At 37.8% G+C, this 22,526-nt stretch overlaps 1 protein-coding gene across 2 annotated transcripts in view; it reads right to left on the bottom strand.

Annotated features, from left to right (window-relative positions):
• LOC132773100 (serine/threonine-protein phosphatase 4 regulatory subunit 1-like) overlaps positions 1-22,526 on the bottom strand; it is a 56,199-nt gene that overhangs the window by 15,221 nt on the left and 18,452 nt on the right. For both annotated transcript variants that reach the window (XM_060772048.2, XM_060772049.2), the window contains 13 exons: positions 22,259-22,391; positions 21,389-21,495; positions 20,123-20,265; positions 19,360-19,506; positions 15,817-15,924; positions 14,206-14,271; positions 12,075-12,233; positions 7,942-8,096; positions 6,679-7,115; positions 4,935-5,152; positions 3,079-3,168; positions 464-649; positions 78-239 (listed from right to left, as the gene is read on the bottom strand). In XM_060772048.2, coding sequence (XP_060628031.2) covers positions 78-239; positions 464-649; positions 3,079-3,168; positions 4,935-5,152; positions 6,679-7,115; positions 7,942-8,096; positions 12,075-12,233; positions 14,206-14,271; positions 15,817-15,924; positions 19,360-19,506; positions 20,123-20,265; positions 21,389-21,495; positions 22,259-22,391 — 2,111 coding nt within the window. The remainder of the gene's footprint in view (positions 1-77; positions 240-463; positions 650-3,078; positions 3,169-4,934; positions 5,153-6,678; positions 7,116-7,941; positions 8,097-12,074; positions 12,234-14,205; positions 14,272-15,816; positions 15,925-19,359; positions 19,507-20,122; positions 20,266-21,388; positions 21,496-22,258; positions 22,392-22,526) is intronic.

A 22,526-nucleotide genomic window follows, 5' to 3' on the forward strand; every position in this document is an offset into this window, starting at 1 on the left:
GAAGACCAGGTTGTTCACCTAGCCTTTACCTTTAAAGAAATATTAGCAAGCAAAGAAGAAATATGAACAACTGTTACCTTAAGGAAGTCATAAAGATGTTTAAGGATTCCAATGCGCACTTCATCCAGATCTTTTAAGAAGCCATTGAAAATAGGCACCAGATCTGCTGCTGTTAGCTGATCTCCCAAGATGACAGCTAGCTCATGAATGGAGAAAGCAAGGGTCCGTCGCACCTTCCACTGTAAAGTTAATATAAAACAAATTAATGCTTTGAGGTAAACATTACAAAAGCAAATCCAAAAATATTTAAACAAATCTTTCATAACACTGGATTTTAGAACAAACATTCATTGTTAATTTGTTGTGGAAATGGAATTGTTCTAAAAACCACATACTCATCACACGATATGGACACCTGAATAACATATGATGTGAACCAACCCTTGACTCCTTTGTACTTTACCTGTACATCAGATGCCAATGTTTCATATGTGTCTTTCAAACAGTGCCAATTCTGCCGGCCCAATGTTAAGGCTACTCCAGGAAGACTGTATGCACAGTGCTTTGCGATTTCTGTATCAACAGTCTGTGCACGAGCAGGGTCTGTCATAGATAAGTATTGGTCCAATAAAGGCTGTGGTATAATATCCTGGAGATGGAAAAAATAGTAAATTATTGATAATAATAAATTAAACAAGAGGAAGAATATACAAGCACTGAAAGACAGCTGTTCAAGTATAGCATTCTATCGCCCTCTCCAGATGGCAATGGAAGAATGGGAAAAAAACACAATACAGAATAGCAACAGCAACAGAATGTCCAAGAAGACAGACACCATCAGTTCTGCCTTAAAGAACAGCTATCTTCCCCCCCCCCCCCCCCCCCCAGTATTTTAAGAAGGTCACTTTATCACAAGCTTGGTGAACAAGACAAATATGAAGGTAGAGTGGTTCTTCTAACCATAAATATTCATTCTGGGATGGCAAAAGAAGCAATCGACCACTATCAGTTTTATCTCCACGTGCTAGCCCAAGTAGATACATTTGTTTGATCTGTTAATACATCTCATCTTATAAGTCAGTTTTATTATCTAGCCCCAACCTATTTCTATGTGCAACTAACTCCTCAAAAATTTGTTTCAGCACCATCAAATTATTGTTGTTTTTACTGCTTCTGCTGCTATATTAGCAGTCATTGTTGTATGGGTGTGAATTGCTCCTTCTGCCATCACAGAATGAGTACTTATGATACGTATGACCCCTTCTACATTGCCATATAATCCAAAATATCAAGGCAGATAATCTACATAATCTTTGAACTGGATTATCTGAGTCTACACTGCCAGATAATCCCATTCAAGGTAGATAACTTGAATTTAATACAGCTCTGTAGAAGAGGCCTCTAACCTCTAATTCTCAGGTTGGCACAAAGGAGCAATTCATGATAATTGGGCTTTATTCAAGGGCAGAAACTGAGTAGGATTTCAAGACTACTACATTTTAAACTCCTGAAAACACTGCTTGAATCACTGCTTTGCCAAATGCAGCCTCTTCTGATGTATACCTATCGAATTTATAATGTTAAATGAATGCAATTGGTTCCTTCCACCATGCTGCAACACATACATCTTATAAAAATGTTGACACATCATAGGTTATACTCATAGCCATTGATCTTGTTGAATGTGCTTGGCTTATTTTCATAGTCATCACTGGAAAATACAAGCCTTAATCCATCACTGTTTCTGATGTTCTCTCAAATTTTCTCAGAATAAATGAGATAAACAAAGTTTCAGTCTGTCTAAACTGGGACATTCTTTTCATATATACTCTAATCTCTCTCATTTTACATTTAGTGCATACCACCTCCTCTCACTCAGAAATTTGGCAACAAATGGCCTAATTAGTCATTAGTAAAAAAAAAACCCAAAAGCCTGAGCCAATATCTACAAGTCCCTCCACCAATGAAACAAAACTGGCATTGTGTTACTGTGAGTTTTCCAGGTTGTTTCTGGCCATGAAAGCCTTCGGCAACACATAAAACGGGTATTCCTCTGCAGAAGGCTGAAGACACTGAAAACCAATTGCCACCATTCATTGAGTGACAAAGGGACATGGAGAGATTGTGTCTGGTGGTTATTAAGTAGGAGACGCAGATCTAATTATGCACCTGTGCATGGAAACAGCTACTAACAAATCTCTCATTCACTCTTTTGTAGATTAGGTGCTTTCAACCCTTTTTTTTTCCATGAATACCAGTACTTTTCAGTGTTTGTGATTTCCTAACATTGGAATGGCTATAATGTATTCTGCTGAATGCAGAAAGCCTGGACCGCAATATGTGAGTCTTTCCTTCACTACTCTTACCTCTGTGATGTAGCATGTGAACAAAGGGTGGGGGGAGGGATATTTTTACTATAGATTACTTTTAGCTTTCAGAAGCATTTCAGTTATGAACAAGATCCAATCAGAGAAATCTCTCTGAAAAAGATTATATATGAAATCATATTATGCAAAATGTCCTGGAACAAAACCCTTGCGTAATATGTGGGCCGATTGTTCAGAAATAATTAACAAGCTATCAGCATCTCAACATTTTGTTTACACAGATTATTCCAAGAATACAATCTGATTTAGGACTGGGTCATATATTATCTTCTGAAACCAGTGTAACAGTCAGTAAGATACTTCTCTTTCCAAGTAGCAAGTAGCTTTACTCCAAGCCAAATATTATGTTCAGGATTTCCCATTATGCACCCCACACTGAGTGTGTATGTACATATGTGTGTGTGTGTGTGTGTGTCAGGAGCAACCAGAGAAACTGCAAGTCGCTCAAATGAGTAAATATAATATTGTAAGGAATGAGAGTCAGAAAGAAAGACAACATCAGTGTATGACCTAGAATCCTACACATTTAGAACCAAATTTACAAAGTAATGTCCCATGAGGCTTTTTATCTCTTATACGTGGTAGCTGATTAAAACATGTAAGTTCAGATTCTGACACCCAAGTTACCAAGACTGTTTCCATTATGAAAACTGAACTTCCCTCTACTATATTAACAAATGTTTAAAACAACCTGTAATTTTGATTTATCCTCTTCCAGAAGTGGTTCATTCTCATCAGCCTCTAAAACTTTGCTGGTCCCATTCTGTTGCTCTTCTAACTCCTGCAAAAAAATATGAGAAGCACTATAAATAATTAAAATGCAAGACAATACAAATGTTGTTTATTCATTCAGTGACCTCATGGACCAGCCCACGCCAGAGCTCCCTATCAGCCGTCACCACCCCCAGCTCCTTCAAGGTCAATCCAGTCAAATCAACGATGCCATCCATCCATCTTGCCTTTGGTCAGCCCCTCTTCCTTTTTCCTTCCACTTTCCCCAGCATCATTGTCTTCTCTAAGCTTTCCTTTCTTCTCATGATGTGGCCAAAGTACTTAATCTTGGCCTCTATTATCCTTCCCTCCAATGAGCAGTCCGGCTTTATTTCCTGAAGTATGGACTGGTTGGATCTTCTTGTGGTCCAAGGCACTCTCAGAACTTTCCTCCAACACCACAGTTCAAAAGCATCTGTCTTCCTTCGCTCAGCCTCCCCTATGGTCCAGCTCTCACATCCGTAGGTGACTATGGGGAATACCATGGCTTTAACTATGTGGATCTTTGTTGCCAGTGTGACGTCTCTACTCTACACTATTTTATCGAGATTGGAACAAATGTATTAGTAAGAAATGCATTCAATCTTTGTAAAAATGCAGGCCAGGTTACATCAGGCATTTATCCATATTTGAAGCTTAAAATACCTTATACAGAAGCTTATGGAAGTTCAAAATATCTGTTAAGGCCAATGCATATCAGGGTTGATATCACACCCAGATGGCTTATTGCTACTGTTACTGAATAAATGTGAATCTCCTAAGAAACATTTGCAGAAAATATTACTTGAGTCTAAAGTTGAGCATGTTGGCTTACTCTTATATTTAAAATATAATCTTTTCCCCAGATTATGTTCTTAAACAGATATGGTATTGGCTAATTCATTTTTAATTACTATCAGCATGACCAGCTTCAGATGTGCTAGTCTGCACCCACAGTATAATGATTCTACATTCCAATTTTAAGAAAACATTGACAAAGTAGTCCAATATTTGCTCAGGGAAAACCAATTCACCAATATATGCCGTATTTGCTTTGGCTCATCTAGCAGAAAATTTTGAATTTTATTTATTCTTCTATGCAATCCATTACCATCACTCTGCTTTTCATTTTTCCTTAAACCACCGAGGGAGTCATTCTCAGTGGTCAATTGTACTTTTCGAACTCCCTCCTCATTGGAATTTGCCAGTCTAAGCATTTACTGGAAGTACTACAAAGTCTTGGTATTTGGCTGGATTTCATAGGCTGGGGTTCAGACAGCACTGGGTATAATTTCGCAACCCTTCATAGTTACAGTGTGGTTTCTTTTTTTCTTTGATTCATATTTTCAGGGTAAAGGTAAAGGTTAAAGGTTTTCCCTGACGTTAAGGCTAGTCGTGTCCAACTCTCAGGGGTGGTACTCATCTCCATTTCTAAGATGAAGAGCCGGCATTGCCTGTAGACACCTCCAAGGTCATGTGGCCAGCATGACTGCATGGAGTGCCGTTACCTTCCCACCAAGGTGGTACCTATTGATCTACACACATTTGCATGTTTTCGAACTGCTATGTTGGCAGAAGCTGGACCTAACAGAGGGAGTTCACCTCACTCCCTGGATTTGAACCGCCAACCTTTCGGTCAGCAAGTTCTGCAGCTCAGCGGTTTAACCCGCTGCGCTATCAAGGGCCTATTTTCAGGGTAGCAGACTAAAAATAAAAATAAACAAATAGAAGCCTTAGTTGTGCAAAATGAACAGCCAGCAAATGTTAGTGTCAATCCATTGAGGAAAGCATACTTACCACATTTTTAATCACAGTTGGAGTTGATGGATTAATCACTTCCTCCTGGCTTGGTAATGAAGACAGATTGCTCTCATTCACTGTACTTGTTTCAAGGTCCAAAATGGCTGCATCTTCCTTGGGGTCACCATTAACTTCTTCATTCTGTTTGACGGCATAGTCGCTGACTGAATCCAGATGAGCAGCTCTGAGTGCAGCAGATAACACTTGGACCTGAGCTAATTAGATGGAACAAATCTCACTGAATTAGTTTTCATGCATTTCCTTTTCAGCTTCATAACAATATTTGGCTACATTACCATCTTTAAAAAGAAAAACACGAACAGATAACTTTATCATGTATTGTGAAACAACATTTCTACAGTTCTTCCTTCAAAAGGGCATTAGAAAAATTAACTAAGGATAACATGATTGGTATTAGCCACGATGACAACACTATAGTACTAGATGCAGCTTTTCTCTTTTTAAAAAACAGTAACTTATGGATTGGTAAAGGATGAAATTCAGTAAAGACTTAATTAAATTCAACACTTAGGACTATAGAAATACAAAGTCCACAAATCAAGGGAGAAAAAGCCAATGTGCCGTTTATAGCACAGTACTACTTGAACATTTCTACTCTTTTTCTCACTTGCATTATTTCTTATATGTTACTTCTCATAGCTTATACATCCGTATTTGGTTATTACTCAGCTTTATACCTAGTCATGTCCAACTCTGGAGTGTGGTACTCATCTCCATTTCTAAGCTGAAGAGTTGGCATTGTTCGTAGATACCTCCAAGATCATGTGGCCAGCATGACTGCATGAAGCGCTGTTACCTTCCCACCAAGGCAGTACTTAGATGAGCTGTTTTCCAATCAAATTATCTACTAGGATAATGTGCCTCAAAGGGATGCTACCTGGAGTAATGGCAGTGGTTGCTGGTCCCTGCAAGTTCCCAGGAAACGGAGCAACTGTACTCAATGGGCCCAAAGTTAGTGCCCAGTTGGAAAAAAAGTTGTTCTCACAATAGATAGCCTGAAAAGTACTGTACTAGGAAACTGGTGACTAAGACTGTAAGTCCATTATTGAATATGACAAGATTTATTTCTAAAATAAATACATTCAGGAGTCAATGCATTTGAGTCCAAGATTTATTTAGTCTCACTTAGGTAAACTACGCTTGACTTTTGAAGATACATATATGATATCAAGGGCCTTGAGATCAACTCTGAAAAGTCGCAAAGGTAAAGATTTTCCCTGACATTACGTTTAGTCAAGTTTAGTCAACTGGGGGGTAGTGCTCATCTCCATTTCCAAGTTGAAGAGCCGGCATTGTCCGTAGACTCCTCCAAGGTCATGTGGCCAGCTTGACTGCATGGAGTGCCATTACCTTCCCGGAAAAGCTGTACCTTTTGATCTACATTTGCATGTTTTTAAACTGCTAGGTTGGCAGAAGCTGTGGCTAACAGCAGGAGCTCACCCCGCTCCCTTGATTGGAACAGCCAACGTTTTGGTTTAACGTTGGGATAATTCAGGGCATATGCAGTTTTCAGGCAAGGGGATGGGGTGCAGTTGACATCTTTACCAGCATCAGCTTTGCTGTCTATCTCCCATCCAGAACAGTTTACGCAATAAGAGTCAACTGATGTTTGAGAAATACATTTCCTAAATATCAGTTTTAGAACAACACAAGTTTATTGCTGTCCACCTGGACAGATGACTTGTAAAAACTGTAATACATGGAGAAGGACGTCTCTTACCTTGAACATCTGGGTCATCCATATGCTCCTGCAAACTCTGCAGAACTTTTTTAATCTCACTGCTGGCCACACAGTTATTGCACAGAACTTCTGACATTGAGCAGCTCCCTTCATGTATCTCAGTTTTGCACTGAAGCAGCTCCAAATCCTGGCTAATGTCAGGAAGAGGTGGACGCCAGTATAAGAAAGTATTAAACACATCATCAGCAGACTGGACTCCTGAGTTCATTCCCTGATAACTGTTGACTTCACAGTCTTTAATATCTTTAGTCACAAAAGGACCAGCATTGTGACTCTGGTTGAATATAATTTGATTAATTCCAAAATTAACACGTCCGGATGAACTTTCTTCTTGTGCACCTGAACTTGATGCAGTGCAGTTAACAGAAGACTTCTCTGTCAATGTTTCCAATTTATTTTCTGTTGGCTCCTCAGAACTGAAAAGAAAATTGAAGTGTAACAAATTTCGTAAATATTACTCTATTAAACAAAGGCTCTTGCAATTTATTGTTGGAAGACTTTCATGGCCAGAATCACTGGATTGTTGTAGGTTTTTTGGGCTATATGATCATGTTTTAGAAGCAATCTCTCCTGACGTTTCGCCTGCATCTATGGCAGGCATCCTCAGAGGATGCGGAAAAAGAACAGCAAAAAGAAGAAACAAATAATGACAGAATCACTCAGATTCCAAGTAGAAAAACATTACACGTAGATCAAAGTAGCAGGTTATCTCTTCCAAGACTGAAACTGTCTCATTAGATCACTTGTTAAAATTTTAATTGTATGCAAATGAGCAGATGGTGATGGGAAAAGAGGAAAATTCACATTAAAAAATCTATCCATGGTCACTTTTCAAAAGTGATCTGAAATGTACAATTTACTAAGCAGTAAACGTTTTGCTTCACATTTCTGAAGTAACTGCTTTGACAAAGATATTTATCTCAAGGTAAACATCTACTCACTTCTCACCACATGCTTATCTGATCTTATGAGCAATAAATGTGGTCTGAAATTAGCTATAGTATGTTCTTACACATTTTGATGATTATTTATATAGTTCATGGTAATCCTATTTTATTTCATTACACAAGTTATAAGCATCAATGTATTGAAAGTACAACCAATAAAGCTAAAATCTCTGATCTGTAAAACCTACAGAAGACAATCTATTAACAGTTTATTTTCAGTTTTCAACCTTGCACAAAAAAGCAGAATTTGGGGTTCAAGATACCCCTTTAAATCTTTATTGCCAAATCATCATACCTAGATGACACGCTGTTTGCATTTTTGGCAGCTGGACATGGACTGGAAGGTCGGATACTGAGCGTCCCATCCTCTCGAATATAAAGGCCAGCACTGGAAGGGTTTGCAAAAGTAGAAATAAATGGTCCAAGTGACTGGAAAGCAGCTTGACGTACCTAGAATATTCAAAAATTAAGAAGACACCTTCAATCTGACTTTGATGGAACACATTTTTTTTTTTGGATTAATCAGGAAACCAACATTCAATGTTACGTTCCTAATTTCCAGCAAGAGCAGATGTCGTCCCATAATTTGATACCATTAATGAGTAAGATTATAAACATTCCATGAATCTGAACCAACAGAACAAAGTCAAATAGTGTCTTAAGATATTTCGCTGTAAATCTATCACTATCGTGGCAATGGAAATTATACAAGCCTGTTTCTTTCTTTAGGAGTGGGGAAACTAATACGAAACTTGAAAAGTGATCCTCTTGATTCAGTCCTTGGATACTCTTTAAATATGCACCCAGCACTTGTAAAGCAGACAGTTGCTCATCTATTTAAAATCCAGGGACCAAGAAGGAATGCTGTCCCAGATGCTCATGCAGAATGTAGCTTGAGGTACATCGCTTTATTTTATTCATTTGCTGACAATCCAAAAAGAAATGAACTAGAATTCATAGAATCATAGAATCGTAAAGTTGGAAGAGACCTCATGGGCCATCCAGTCCAACCCAATTCTACCAAGAAGCCGGAAAATCACATTCAAATCACCCCCGACAGATGGCCATCCAGCCTCTGTTTAATAGCCTCCAAAGGAGGAGCCTCAGCCGCACTCCAGGGCAGAGAGTTCTACTGCTGAACAGCTCTCACAGTCAGGAAGTTCTTCCTCATGTTCAGGTGGAATCTCCTTTCTTGTAGTTTGAAGCCATTGTTCCATGTCTTAGTCTCCAGGGCAGCACAAAACAAGCTTGCTCCTTCCTCTGTATAACTTCCTCTCACATACTTATACATGGCTATCATGTCTCCTCTCAGCCTTCTCTTCTTCACGCTAAACATGCCCAGCTCTTTAAGCCGCTCCTCACAGGGCTTGTTCTCCAGACCCTTGATCATTTTAGTCGCCCTCCTCTGGACACATTCCAGCTTGTCAATATCTCTCTTGAATTGTGGTGCCCAGAATTTGACACAATATTCCAGGTATTTATTTATTTGGAGTGCTTCTACCCCGCCCTTCTCAACCTCCTCTCAGCCTTCTCTTCTTCAGGCTAAACATGCCCAGCTCTTTAAGCTGTTCCTCACAGGGCTTGTTCTCCAGACCCTTGATCATTTTAGTCGCCCTCCTCTGGACAAATTCCAGATATATCTCTTAAATATATCTCTTAAATTGTGGTGCCTAGAATTGGACACAGTATTCCAAGTGTGGTCAAACCAAGGCAGAATAGAGGGATAGCATGATTTCCCTAGATCTAGCACTATACTCCTAATTCAGAGTAATTCAGTAAGCATATCTAACAATTCACTATTGGGGAGAATGGATCATGACCTGTTAGGATCACTGAGCATTAGGGCATATAGATCGTGAACTGTTAGGATCACAATCTAATTGGAATAGCGGAGTTTGTTTGGTAATGATGACTGCTGGGAATGCATATATTTTGTTTCTGTTTGATGTTTTCAGCAGATAATGATGCAAGCAGACTTCTTTTAAAGAGAACAAGTTTTGTTTACTGATAACTTCATGTATTTAAAGATACAGGCATATTTCTTGTCAAGGGTTACAAATCTTTGGAGCATGCAAGCAATCAGTGTGTATGTGTGTGTGTCAACTGTAAAATAAGATGCATGAAGCTCATTGGTCAGGCAATGCCCGGGGTGATGGCTGAGCCTAGAACTTTTGGATACTGTTGCATTTTTGTTCAGGCTCAAGATATGCATGTGCAGAGAGATGAAGAAAGAATCAGAGAGAGACAAACTGATTTATTTCTTGGCTGCTGAAACAAGGTCTCTCATAAGGACAAAGAAATACCATTTTAAATCTCTCTAAAAAGACATTTAGTGAGTTGATGCAACTGATCATATTGTACATATGTTGTTCTGAATTAAGAAGAGTAAACTACTTATTCTTTATTTTTTACCTGCGTGGCATATTTTCTTTCTTTAGCAAGACAGTGTGTGGGCTGATACTACGTGAAGTACACGTGGTTCATTTTACATTACGCCACAAAAACTTCAATAACGTTTCAAAGAGTTTGTATGTTGAACTCATAATCTTTAACAGTTTCTTCACAAACTATGTTGCCTTATGCAGCTCTCATTAATAAGAGTTTACTTCCAAATAGAAACTGTTGAGGTTTGTGTTTTTTAACTTCCTAACATGAGCTTCAGCACTCTGACAAACTTCTATACTCAAGCTGATTCAAGGCTCAACACATTTCTCTAATGGTCATTCCTCAACTGACATTCCCTAACTGTCATCCTGTTTAAACCTGAACATTCTACACTGTCACTGAGTCGGTCACATGACCTGCAGCCCCTCCCAATGCTTTTAAGTATATAGAGATAAGGAAACTGCAAATCAAATAAGACATATACTTTGTTTTATAATGTGTCATTTTATAACCTAAACAAACATCATATAGAGGATGTTTTCCTCAACATTCACAGAAAAGTTTATGTGTCTACATTTGAAAGGGAGCCAATTAAGAAATGACATACACATAATATTTTCCTACATTTGTTCAAGATTACAGCAATAATTAATCAGACTACCATGGCTGTATGTATCACAGATTCTGCCATATCACTTGCAGTAAACAAACCCCTTGGTGGTGCAGCGGGTTAAACCGGTGAGCAATTCAGAATTTGAGGGTGCAAGTATGCAAAGTGTGCACATGTTCACAAATGGGCGGTGCCTAAACAGTTACAGAACACAGATATAATTTTCTTTGATCATTAATAGATGGGAAATAATGATACGTCTTCTAATTTATTTTGCTGCAGTTTTTGCTCTGATTTATCAAAACAAATTGGAGGAGCTCAGCACAGAAACTGAAGAAATGTGAAAGCCCTTGGTATTTGTAATTTATAAAAGGTAAAGGTTTCCACTTGACAGAGTTGTGTCCGACTCTGGGAGGTGGTACTCATCTCCATTTCTAAACCAAAGACCTGGCGTTGTCCATAGAAACCTCCAAGGTCAAGTGGCCGGCGTGACTGCATGGAGCGTTGCTACCTTCCCAGTAGAGCGGTACCTATTGATCTACTCACATTTGCATGTTTTCATACTGCTAGGTTGGCAGAAGCTGGAGGGAGCTCACCCCACTTCCCGGGTTCGAACCACCAATCTTTCAGGCAGCTTGTACGCAGCTCAGCGGTTTAACCCGCTGTACCACCAATGAGTCCTTATAATTTAATAGATCCATAATATACATGACATTTTAAAAATATAACAGGACACTTCCCTTGTTCTGCAATCTAAATGTTAACATGTTGGTAAAAATAGAAAAAGGTGATGGCAATGTCATGAAGCAACAAAAAGAAAAAAAATAAATGTTTATGTCAATTGCACATACTTAGGTGCAATTACAGAATGGCATTACGTCAAGGGATGTGAGTCTACAGACATAGAGATGTTGCATCAGAGCCATAAATGTTTACAACAGAACAAAAGTCAAAATTTAAAAATGTCATACTCATTCTTTTCACCAAAGTAAAAGGAGAAACACTAACAATGTTTTACAGCTTAACAACATTACTCTTTGGGGGCAGAATCTCCAGCCAACATGATAGACCATGCTGGCTGGGTAAATCTGAAATATTTAGTTCAAAAAAAAACCTAACTTTGCCAAACACCTTTGATAAGAATGTAATGCCATAAGAATGCCAATTATTATTATTCTGTTCTGACAAGTGGTCACAGCACCAGACATTGACTAATTAAGGTTGCTGCCATGTATAATCAATATGAAACAGAATTTTAATTATATGTAAATGAGTATATGGTGATGGAGGAAAAATCACATTAAAAATTCTATCCATTAATAGTTGCCAGTTTTGGGTCATAGTCCTTTGAATTTGCCTCCCTGAATCAAAGGACAGATCAGTTTTTAATTGTATAAATGGTAATGCAAGATTAACAAATACACCCCACTTACCCATCTGCATGGGTCACTGATGAGGTTGATAAAGAGGGGAGACAACTTGGTCCTCCGAACTTCAGGCGAAATGGTGTAAGAAACAGCCATAAAGCATTCGGCACAGGCTTTCCGCATGCCCCAAACACTGTCAGAGCAGAGCTCAAAAAACTTTGGAATCTGCCACAATAAAGACAAAATGTCACAAGTCAAGGAGTTCTTAAAATAGCCTTTTTACTAGGTTGCTGTGAGTTTTCTGGGCTGTATGGCCATGTTCCAGAAACATTCCCTCCTGATGTATTGTCGAAGGCTTTCATGGCTGGAATCACTGGGTTACTGTAAGTTTTCAGGCTGTATGGCCATGTTCCAGAAGCATTCTCTCCTGACGTTTTGCCCGCAGGCATCCTCAGATGTTGTGAGGTCTGCTGGAAACTAGGCAAGTGAGGTTTATATATCTGTGGAATGTCCAAGGTGGGAGAAAGAAGACTTGACTGCATGAGGCAAGTGTGAATGTCGCAATTGGCCATTTCAATTAGAATTTAATGGCCTTGTAGCTTCAAAGCCCAGCTGATTGCTGTCTGGGGGAATCCTTTGTTGGGAAGTGCTAGCAGGCTCTGATTGTTCCCTGTCTAGAATTCCCCAGTTTTTTAGTGTTGTTCTTTCTTTACTGTCTTGATTTTAGAGTATTTTTTTAATACTGGTAGCCAGATTTTGTTCATTTTCATGGTTTCCTCCTTTCTGTCGAAATTGTCTACATGCTTGTGGATTTCAATGGTAATGCAGACCAATATTTTAAAGTCATTTTTCCCAAACAATTATTAAAGGACTGGGGTAAAGAATATTTTTTTCAAAATCTCCACTTGGTTAGTAGTTTTTTAATGAAGAGCAGCAAATGATACCTAACAATTAAACAGCAAATAAATACAAATATTAGTATCAGCGACATTTTGGCTACACAGGATATGCTTGTGTTTCAAACTTCTAAGTAAATGCACATCTTCTAGCAGAAAGCTACATAAGTTGTCTGGGACTGCCAATCTGATTTATTTCAGTGTATATAACGAGAAGCTGGCAGCAGGGTCAGATAACTTCAAAAATATTCATGTCCTTTCAGCAAGGCTCAAAGAAGGAAAGTTAACACCAAAGGATTACCCTTGCAAAATGAAGTTATCAATTGCAGTCACCACCGTAGACAGCTAAAGATCAAGCATGACTGAAGTTTTAGCTAGAGGGAAAAAAGGACATTCGGATGAATTTCTGGGATTTTCATTTTACATGTCTCTGGGAGAAAAAGAGAGAGAAAGTACTCAATTGAGCAAACATCTAGTTCTGGGGTGTTCCTATAAAATACTGAATTATTTCTTTTTTAAATGCCAGTTACATAGTGTCCTATCACTCGCTCTTACCAATCTAATCTCTTGTATTCACAAGTCACACAGATCAGGACTTTCTAATCTGAACCCTTTATGGTACACAATTAAAGAGCATGTATTGCTGAACTCTTCCCTTTCTTCAAAGATTAGATTTCACCTAATTCCATGTCACTATAGTACAGGCATGAGCAAACTTGGGCCCTCCAGGTGTTTTGAACATCAACTCCCACAATTTCTAACAGCCTCGGCCCCTTCCTTTTCCCGCTCAGGAAAACTGTAGACATAGGGTTGTTGTAGGGTTTTTTTGGGCTATATGGCCATGGTCTAGAGGCATTCTCTCCTGACGTTTCACCTGCATCTATGGCAAGCATCCTCAGAGGTAGTGAGGATCGTCAGGAGAGAATGCCTCTAGACCATGGCCATATAGCCCAAAAAAACCTACAACAACCCAGTGATTCCAGCCATGAAAGCCTTCGACAATACACTGTAGACATAGACTGACAGATTTCTCTAACAGTAGAGGAACTGCGGATTGTCCAGCTATGACAAGTCAGTTTTGACAGAATACTGGTATATATTATTAATTGTATATATTATCCAGCAGACCTCTGTAGGATAAAACATTCCAACAATAGCTTTTTCCTTTCCCAAAAGGTGTCCCCTTTTATTTCAGATTTACATATTTTTTCCTGCTTTATATGAAATGCAATAGTATACAATCCTTTGAAATACTTTTGTCTCCAGGACCTCTGATTTGTGTGTTCCAGATGCCAACATACCAAATTATTTTCTGTGGCCTCTTGCCCAACAGCACTGCAAATATCTCCAAAGTTCGCTGCACAAACCTAAAGTCAAAAAAGAGAGTAGGTGAGAGGGATTGGTTGTTTTGGGAACATTTGAGCTAATTTATCACTTTCAATTTCTTTCTTTATACATATATTGATTTAATCACAGTTCTTAACAAAATAAAGATTTAAATCTGCTGTTTCACCATAGAATAATAGGATGACAAGACAACAGAACGTGGTTGTCTATATATATTTACTAGCCATCCCCTGCCACACGTTGCTGTGTCCCTGTCTGTGTATATGTGTTTTGTGTGTATATATATGCATTTATGTGTGTGTATATATTTGTGTATATATGTTTGTTTGTTTGTGTATACATGTGTTGTAATGTATTTTTTTTTGTTTTTTTGGCTTTTAATGTCTCTTCTGCTGTGTTTTTCAGAGTTTTAATGAGTGATGGTCACTCGTTGGCATGATATGTGTATTGTGTCCAAATTTGGTGTCAATTCATCTAGTGGTTTTTGAGTTATGTTAATCCCACAAACAAACATTACATTTTTATTTATATAGATTTTTATTTACTGCATTTGTACCCCACCTTTCTCACCCGAAGGGGATTCAGGGCGCCTTACAATAGGCAACAATTTGATAACTTATCAAACAACAGAAAATAAAAGAACATTCATATTAAAAACATAAAATTAAAAAACCATATAAACATTAAAACCAATTGTTAAAAACCATGCAATCAGTAATGGAAGTCAAGGCCATTCCAGTCATGATTGCACCAATTGCACTACATTTCTACCCAAAGGCTTGGTCCCAGAGCCATGTCTTCAATTTCTTTCTAATGGTCAGGAGGGAGGGTGCTGACCTGATTTCACTGGGAAGAGATTTCCATAGCTGAGGGGTCACCACTGAGAAGGCCAATTACCTTGTCCCCACCAACCGTGCCTGCAAAGGAGGTGGGACACAGAGTAGGGCTTCCCCAGGTGATCTTAATATCTGAGATTGTTCATAGGAGGAGATACGTTTGGACAGATATGCTGGACCAGAACCATTAGGGCTTTATAGGCTAAAACCAGCACTTTGAATTGTGCTTGGTAGCAGATAGGCAGCCAGTGGAGCTGACGTAACAGCGGGGTTGAATGCTCCCTGTACGCCACTTCGGTGAGCAACCTAGTACATTCCCAACTAGAAAATATACTATTGGTATATTTCCTATACACAGGTTTTATTAGCCATAACAAGACTATATAAATGCTACTTGATCTGTTATTTGAATATTTTCATGGACAGAGGTATCTGCTCCACTTATTTCATGCAGAATGTGAGACAAATAGGAAAACACTGATAGAGAAATATATATGATTCTCTGATCCAAGCTTCTTATTCAAAAGAAAACTCAGGTATATGATAAAATGCCAAGTGTATATTGAACTGTTTTGGTAAACCATCAATGATATCTGGCTTATTCTGTTGCCCCTGGTCACACCGCAGAAAAACTATGTAGTAACTCAAGATATACGGCAAGATATCACCTCTAAATGAAAGAGAAGACCCTATGTTTGGTTAAAGAGAGTTCAAATTTGAAAAACTCACCTTCCGAACTTGAAAAAGCTTCCCGTCACTACAGAGCTCACAGAAACGAGAAAGAAGCAGGCGTTCAACAGTCGATTTGTTGACAATTGAAGACATTTTGCATATTATCTATTGAGGGAAAGAGTTATGACTTCTTTACTTCCATGTTAAGTTTTCCCTTGAAAACACTCAAATCCGCTATAAATATATTCCGCTCCCTTTCAAAGCTATACAAGTTGAACAAGTATCACACATTATTTGGATAGTGAATTTTACAGATTAACTATGCAAAAGTGTTTCCTGGATCTGGATTCTCCTGGAATAAAGGAGTGATCGAATGACCAGAGCAGGACAATCAGGGATCACATTATAGATTACAGACATAGAATAAACTGGGTTGTTGTAGGTTTTGTGGGCTCTGTGGCCATGTTCTAGAATCATTCTCTCCTGATGTTTCATCTACATCTATGGCAGGCATCCTCAGAGGTTGTGAAGTCACACCCCCAGAATTGGATCCGACTAGACTTAATGTCAGGGGAAATCTTTACCTTTAGTTATTTGAAAGAAAACATTATTGCTCAGAGGACTCCAACTTTGTGAAAAAATGCCAAGAAAAAATTGGGGACATTATCCAATGGAATTGGATTTTAATGGAATTGTCAGTTTTTTAAAAAGACATCTGGCATTCCAATGCTATTTTGGAAGCTGGCCTAAGCAATTCCCAAACGGAATACTGCAACGTAGCTGTTAAAGTCATTTTATGGATGAAGTGTCAGGCCTCCACACTGAAATGAAACCATAAACGTTCAGATTTTGCAGTGACACAAATTATTTCTTGAAAATGAACTGAAGAACTCATAGCATTTGAAAATTAAAACTATTCATAATCTGCATTTTACTACCTAAAACTGACAAAAAAGAATGAAATATTTTATCTACTTTTCTAGACATTTATGTAAGGGGAAAACATAGCTTTATGATAGTACCATTAAGAAAAGTTGCCAGATTATAGTCCACTGAAATTGAATGTGTGACTGTCTGGAATGATCAACGTTATTTTTGGGGAGGCTTCTCCAAAGTTTAAATTTTCTAGCAGAAGAAAATTTGTTTTTAAAAACTTTCAATATTTTGGCATTTCCTTCCTAGTAAGCAGTTAGTCCATTCTACATTTGACTAACCTGGATTTTAAAAACATTGCTGCACAACTGATTAAGTTCAAGCTTATTTTCTATTATATGGATATATGTATCAATAACTTCAAAAGAAAGGAAAACTAACTTAACATTACAGTCCTTGACACAATTTCTTCAGCACAGTCACAACTGAAGATTTTACATTTGGACAGTTAGAAGTTGTATCTCCATGTATTCTAAAGTTAAGGGCTAAATGTAACTATATAATCTGACATACTTTTTCAATAAACTTTCAAGCTGCCTTTTAATCCAAACCCTTTAAAAATAATTCAGACTCAGTGCAAAAGACTCTAGATCACCAATTCCCCATGGTAGAACATGATCAGCTTTTAGATCACTGCAGCTTTTAAAAGTGACAAGCAGCTTGCACTGAAAATAGCATTGTGCCAGGACATGATTGGTGGCTTCCTAGTCAGAATGACAGATTGATAGGTCATTCTCATCATACATCTAAGTCTGGGTTTTTAAATATCTTTAATATACTAAGATGGGAAACATGTCCTCCCCCTTCCCTCACCTTTAAAATTGTTATCTATGCAATGGTATATAGGCTTAGCTCTTTTCTATAGGAAAATAATTTCTGACAATGATTTCTGCTGAGATAAAACTGCACATTTGAGTAGACAACAAATTACTATTTTGATGAGGCGCTCATATTCCTCAGAGGGGGTGCAACCGATATGATCTTGTCACCTAACGTATCTGAGAATTTGGACCAATCTGCCTTTCTGAAGTTGAGTCTTTGTTTAAATTGAACTTCCTGAGGCATTATAGTTGAGAACAATTGGCATACTATCGGTCAATGCTGTGTGTTTGGTATTGGTGGTCTCCCTGCATATCATGCGCAATGCTGTCACTCACAAATAGGAATTCAGGATTATATCCTTGGTGCCATCTCCCCATGTTGTACGATGGCGGGAGCTTACTATCATAAATAAACAATAGTTTATGCAATTCAGCCAAGGAAAGGATAGCCTTTCAATTTTTATTCTCCTGAGCATAGCCCCATATGTGGCTATGGCTGTTAAAGTCACCAATTACTACCACCCTTTGGTGTCTAGCAAAGTTCTTGGGAGAGGAGAAACAAAAAAAGAGACAACACATGAAAACTGGCATAAATTTATAGAAGCCATTTTCTTGTTCTAGTTCTTGTTCTAGTAGTATCAGTAACGAAGCTATAGATTTGGGCATATGACTGCTGGAGGTCCATACCAAGGGTAACGGAATCAATGGAAAACTACCTTTCTTAGTCAAGTTTTACTTCCATTCCATAAGGCATTCCTACACATAACCAGATGATACGCAACTAGCTTGACATCTGGATGTCATACCAGAAACATCTGTTGTCCTTTGCTCTCAGAAAGGACAGGGTAGTGCTACATTCCTCATACAAACACCATTATTTCTCTTCCTTGGTCTGTTCTGTTCAGGTGCCATGTACAAATATTCTCATCTGCAGTACAGGCAGGCAGGAAAATAACATGGGTTGAGCCATGGCATACAGGCAGTTACCAAATTACAAACAATAAAAGTTCTGTAGGTTTGTTATTATGTTACATTTGTTTGTAAGTCAGAACACATACATTTTTCAGTGAATTCCGGCCAAAGATACATGTTTTTTTTAGCTTTGGGTAGCATAAGGAAGGCTTAATATCCTTGTGGTATTTATTTGGCTATCTGTACCCTTCTTCAGAAGACTTCACTTTCTGTCCATGTGATAATTGGACCTCGAAAAAATTGGCTTGTGGAAACAAGGATTGGTGATAAAGCTTCAGTTGAGACACCTTTTCCCCATGACAACTCTTTCAGGAATAAAATTCTTTTCTGAGGAGTAGATTTCTCTCACTTCCCGTTGTCTCACCCCCATTCTTAACTATGAGTCAGTTGTGAGTCAGGTGTTTGTAACTGGGGAACTGCCTGAATAGTCTATCCTAACAGAATGTACAGAGAAGTGCATCTAGACCAGACCTGCACAACCAGTGGCCCTTCAGGTGTTTGGGCCTCCAACTCCCAGAGGCTTTAGTCAGCTGTTCCAGTTACGAGGAGTTCTGGGAGCTGTCCAAAACAACTGGAGGATCATAGATTGTGCAGGCCTGATGTAGACCCATATAAAGATATTCATTCATAGCAATTATTCACCATTGTCTCTGTACAGAGAAAATTAAAAGATAAATCCAGAGTACTAGAAGAACATTTCCAATTACAGAATGTACACTACTTTGGAGAGGCCCTAATAATGAGCCAACATCAAAAATAAATCTATAGTTTTTCAATATTCAAATATATAGACAATATTAAATGCTAGATAAACTAGATTGCATCCTGATACATTTTCACGAAACTTTCAAAATACTCAAAAATTGCTACTTACATTTACTGCTTCTACCTTGTATTCATCATCACTGTCTGGAGCAGAAAGGTCCAGCAGGATTGGACACACTTTATTTTCAATATCTGGCTGAGAAACAAGACCTTGTTCTAGTAGTATCAGTAAAGAATCCTGGCTTGCTTTCCTGACCTGTCAATACACAAAACCCAAAATTAATGATGTTAAGAATTTTTCCTATGTACAAGATATATAACATTTAAAATAATTAATCCCCTTATATGTGGTTGTAACACACAGTTGTGTAATTTACACACACACACATATTGCATATACTTGAGTATAAGCCTAGTTTTCATGGTGGATAAGTCTAAATATATGGTATGAGCATGTTAAAAGTCTTGAACTAACGGGTTTTTTTGAGGATATTCTGATGCACCACATTAATTTAGAAATATATTACCATACAGCTGTGGTGAGATAACAGTTTAGTAGAGGAGTGTTAAAATGCTGCATGACTAGAAATAAAATAGCTTACACAATTCTCTTTTTTATATTAGGTCTTATTATCCATCTCTCATTATTATGTTTTTTCACTAAACAAGATATTTCATTAGTTAACTGTTACAAAAAATATTTTTTCCCTTTTCATACATCAAAGTTTCAAAATCTGAAAAACATTACAAAAATCCCCATTTCTCAAGAATTCCCACTGTTTCTTGTAGACTTATTCATGAGGCTATTGCTCCTGAGGAATGCTAATGGCATTACATTAAACTACATAGAGTCAGTTCTAAAAAAACTTTACCTGGTTATTTGGATCTGTAAGGTATCTCACCACAATGGGCATAAGATACTCGGAAAAAGCTGTAGGGAAGTTTGGCCTACTTTCCTGTAGGAAAATGGTAATGGGTGGTATCTGCTCCATTAATTCTGTGCGTACTGTTGGCTCTGGTGATTTAGAGAACAAGCATATTTAGTTAGTTTCAAAAACGTAAATGTATGAAATTCAACAGACAAAAATCTCACATCATAAACTCTGGAAACAGAAATTTCTCTATAAACTTGTTTCAAGTTACAACATTTAATACAGACATAAGGGGGGGGGATAATTTTAATTAATTAATGTCTCACTTTTCTAGCCATTTTGAGTGACATCAGGTAAAGCACTTTCTTGGGCAATGCAGATGTTACTAGGTGCAATCTATTGTTGTAGCCCACAGCAACAATTTAGTGATAAATATGATACTAATATTGTGCTGTGCTAATAATATAATATATTGTATACACATATAATTTTGATAGGGTTGAAAGTTTTCCCCTGACATTAAGTCCAGTCATGACCAACTCTGGTGGTTGGTGCTCAAGAGCCAGCATTGTCTGTAGACACCTCCAAGGTCATGTGGCTGGCATGACTGCATGGAGCGCCGTTACCTTCCCGCCAGAGCGGTACCTATTAATCTACTCACATTTGCATGTTTTCGAACTGCTAGGTTGTCAGAAGCTGGGGTTAACAGTGGGAGCTCACGCCACTCCCCAGATTCAAACAGCTGACCTTTCAATCAATAATATTATAATGTAATACAATATAATGCTAATAATACAATATAATAATTATATATTTTATATTACATGTAATATCACTAATAATATTATAGTGTAATGCAATATAATACTAATAATAATACAATATAATAATTATATATTTTATATTACATGTAATATTACTAATAATATTACAGTATAGTGGTATAGTACAATATAGTAATATATAATACTAATATTGTGCTATGCGAATAATATAATATATTGTATGCACATATAACTTGTAAGCCTCTCTGAGTCCCCTTCGGGGTGAGAGAGGGTGGGATATAAATGTCGTAAATAAATAGTAATCTTTGGTATCTCCTGGTAAGGCTGACAAAATGTCCTACCTACAACTCTATAAAAGTTGTTCCTGTCAATATTAATGTGCTAGATGGACAAAATACATTTTTTTTCTTCACACACACACACACACAGTAGGATAAAATGGCACTTCAGAGACAAAAGATATAACAACCAGAATTTTTACCTGTATCTTCAGAGAGCCGAACTACTATTGCCATTACGGTCAAGTAATCTTCCTCATTATGACTGAAATCTCGAAAAACATCAAGTAGACCTCTAGCAATGATTTGCCTGCAAAGGCAATAAGTAACTTTTTAAAGGAAGAAATATGAGATTTTAATACAAAATTCAACGATGAGCAAGATGAAAAGGTCTAGTGCAGGCACGGGCAAACTTCGGCCCTCCAGGTGTTTTGGACTTCAACTCCCACAATTCCTAGCAGCCCACTGGCTGTTAAAGATATTGTCACTAAAATTTCCAAAAGCCCTGATCAGCTTGCCCATTGCTCAGGAATTCTGGAAGTTGAATTCCCAAACACCTAGAGAACCAAAGGTTTGATACCACATCAGACAAGATGCCAGCCCATAATTTGGAAATCATCTAGATTGAACATTATAGCTGTTGACAACATTGGAACTGAGGAGGAAAGGCTGTTCTACTCCAACAGCTACTTTGACAAGTTTGTTGGTAATAGAGAACAATAACAACAACAACAACAACAACAATAATGCAAAACAATCAGCTTCAATCTGGAAAACATAGAGAGCTTGTAGGGATTTGTACCTAAGAGACCAAAGTTTTAATTTCAGAATATCAGAGGAGTATGGCCAATGGCGATGAAAACTCGCTGTTCTCCATTAATTATCTAGTGCAGCCTACAAATATTAAACTAGAGGGCTTAAATAAATCAGTAGTACATGAATAAATGTCTTGTTCTATTTTGTAATTGAATAGATTACGTATACCAATTTTGCGTCTAAAATCTGTAATAAAATATGGCACCCATGTTAAAGGACACAAAAATTCACAACAGCATAATTACTTGCTTTGTTACCTGTTAAAGATATTATCGCTAAAAGCATATTTTTCCAGACGTGCAAGCGGAGCCAAGTTATCTTGCCCTGGAATGTCCAAGAACGCAGTTATCCTCATGCTATCACAATCTGGTCCATAGTCTTCAAACCCAACTTGAAGGGAAGAAAAGTAGTGTGTCAGCAACAGGGGAAACACTTCACACCAGATGTAAATAACAGGAGGAATGTGAGCCTTTTAAAATTAATATGTGTTAAAAATAAAGGTAGCCAACTTTCACCGTGTTTGGA

This window comes from Anolis sagrei, chromosome 4 (genome assembly GCF_037176765.1).
Source record: "Anolis sagrei isolate rAnoSag1 chromosome 4, rAnoSag1.mat, whole genome shotgun sequence".
Taxonomy (NCBI): domain Eukaryota; kingdom Metazoa; phylum Chordata; class Lepidosauria; order Squamata; family Dactyloidae; genus Anolis; species Anolis sagrei.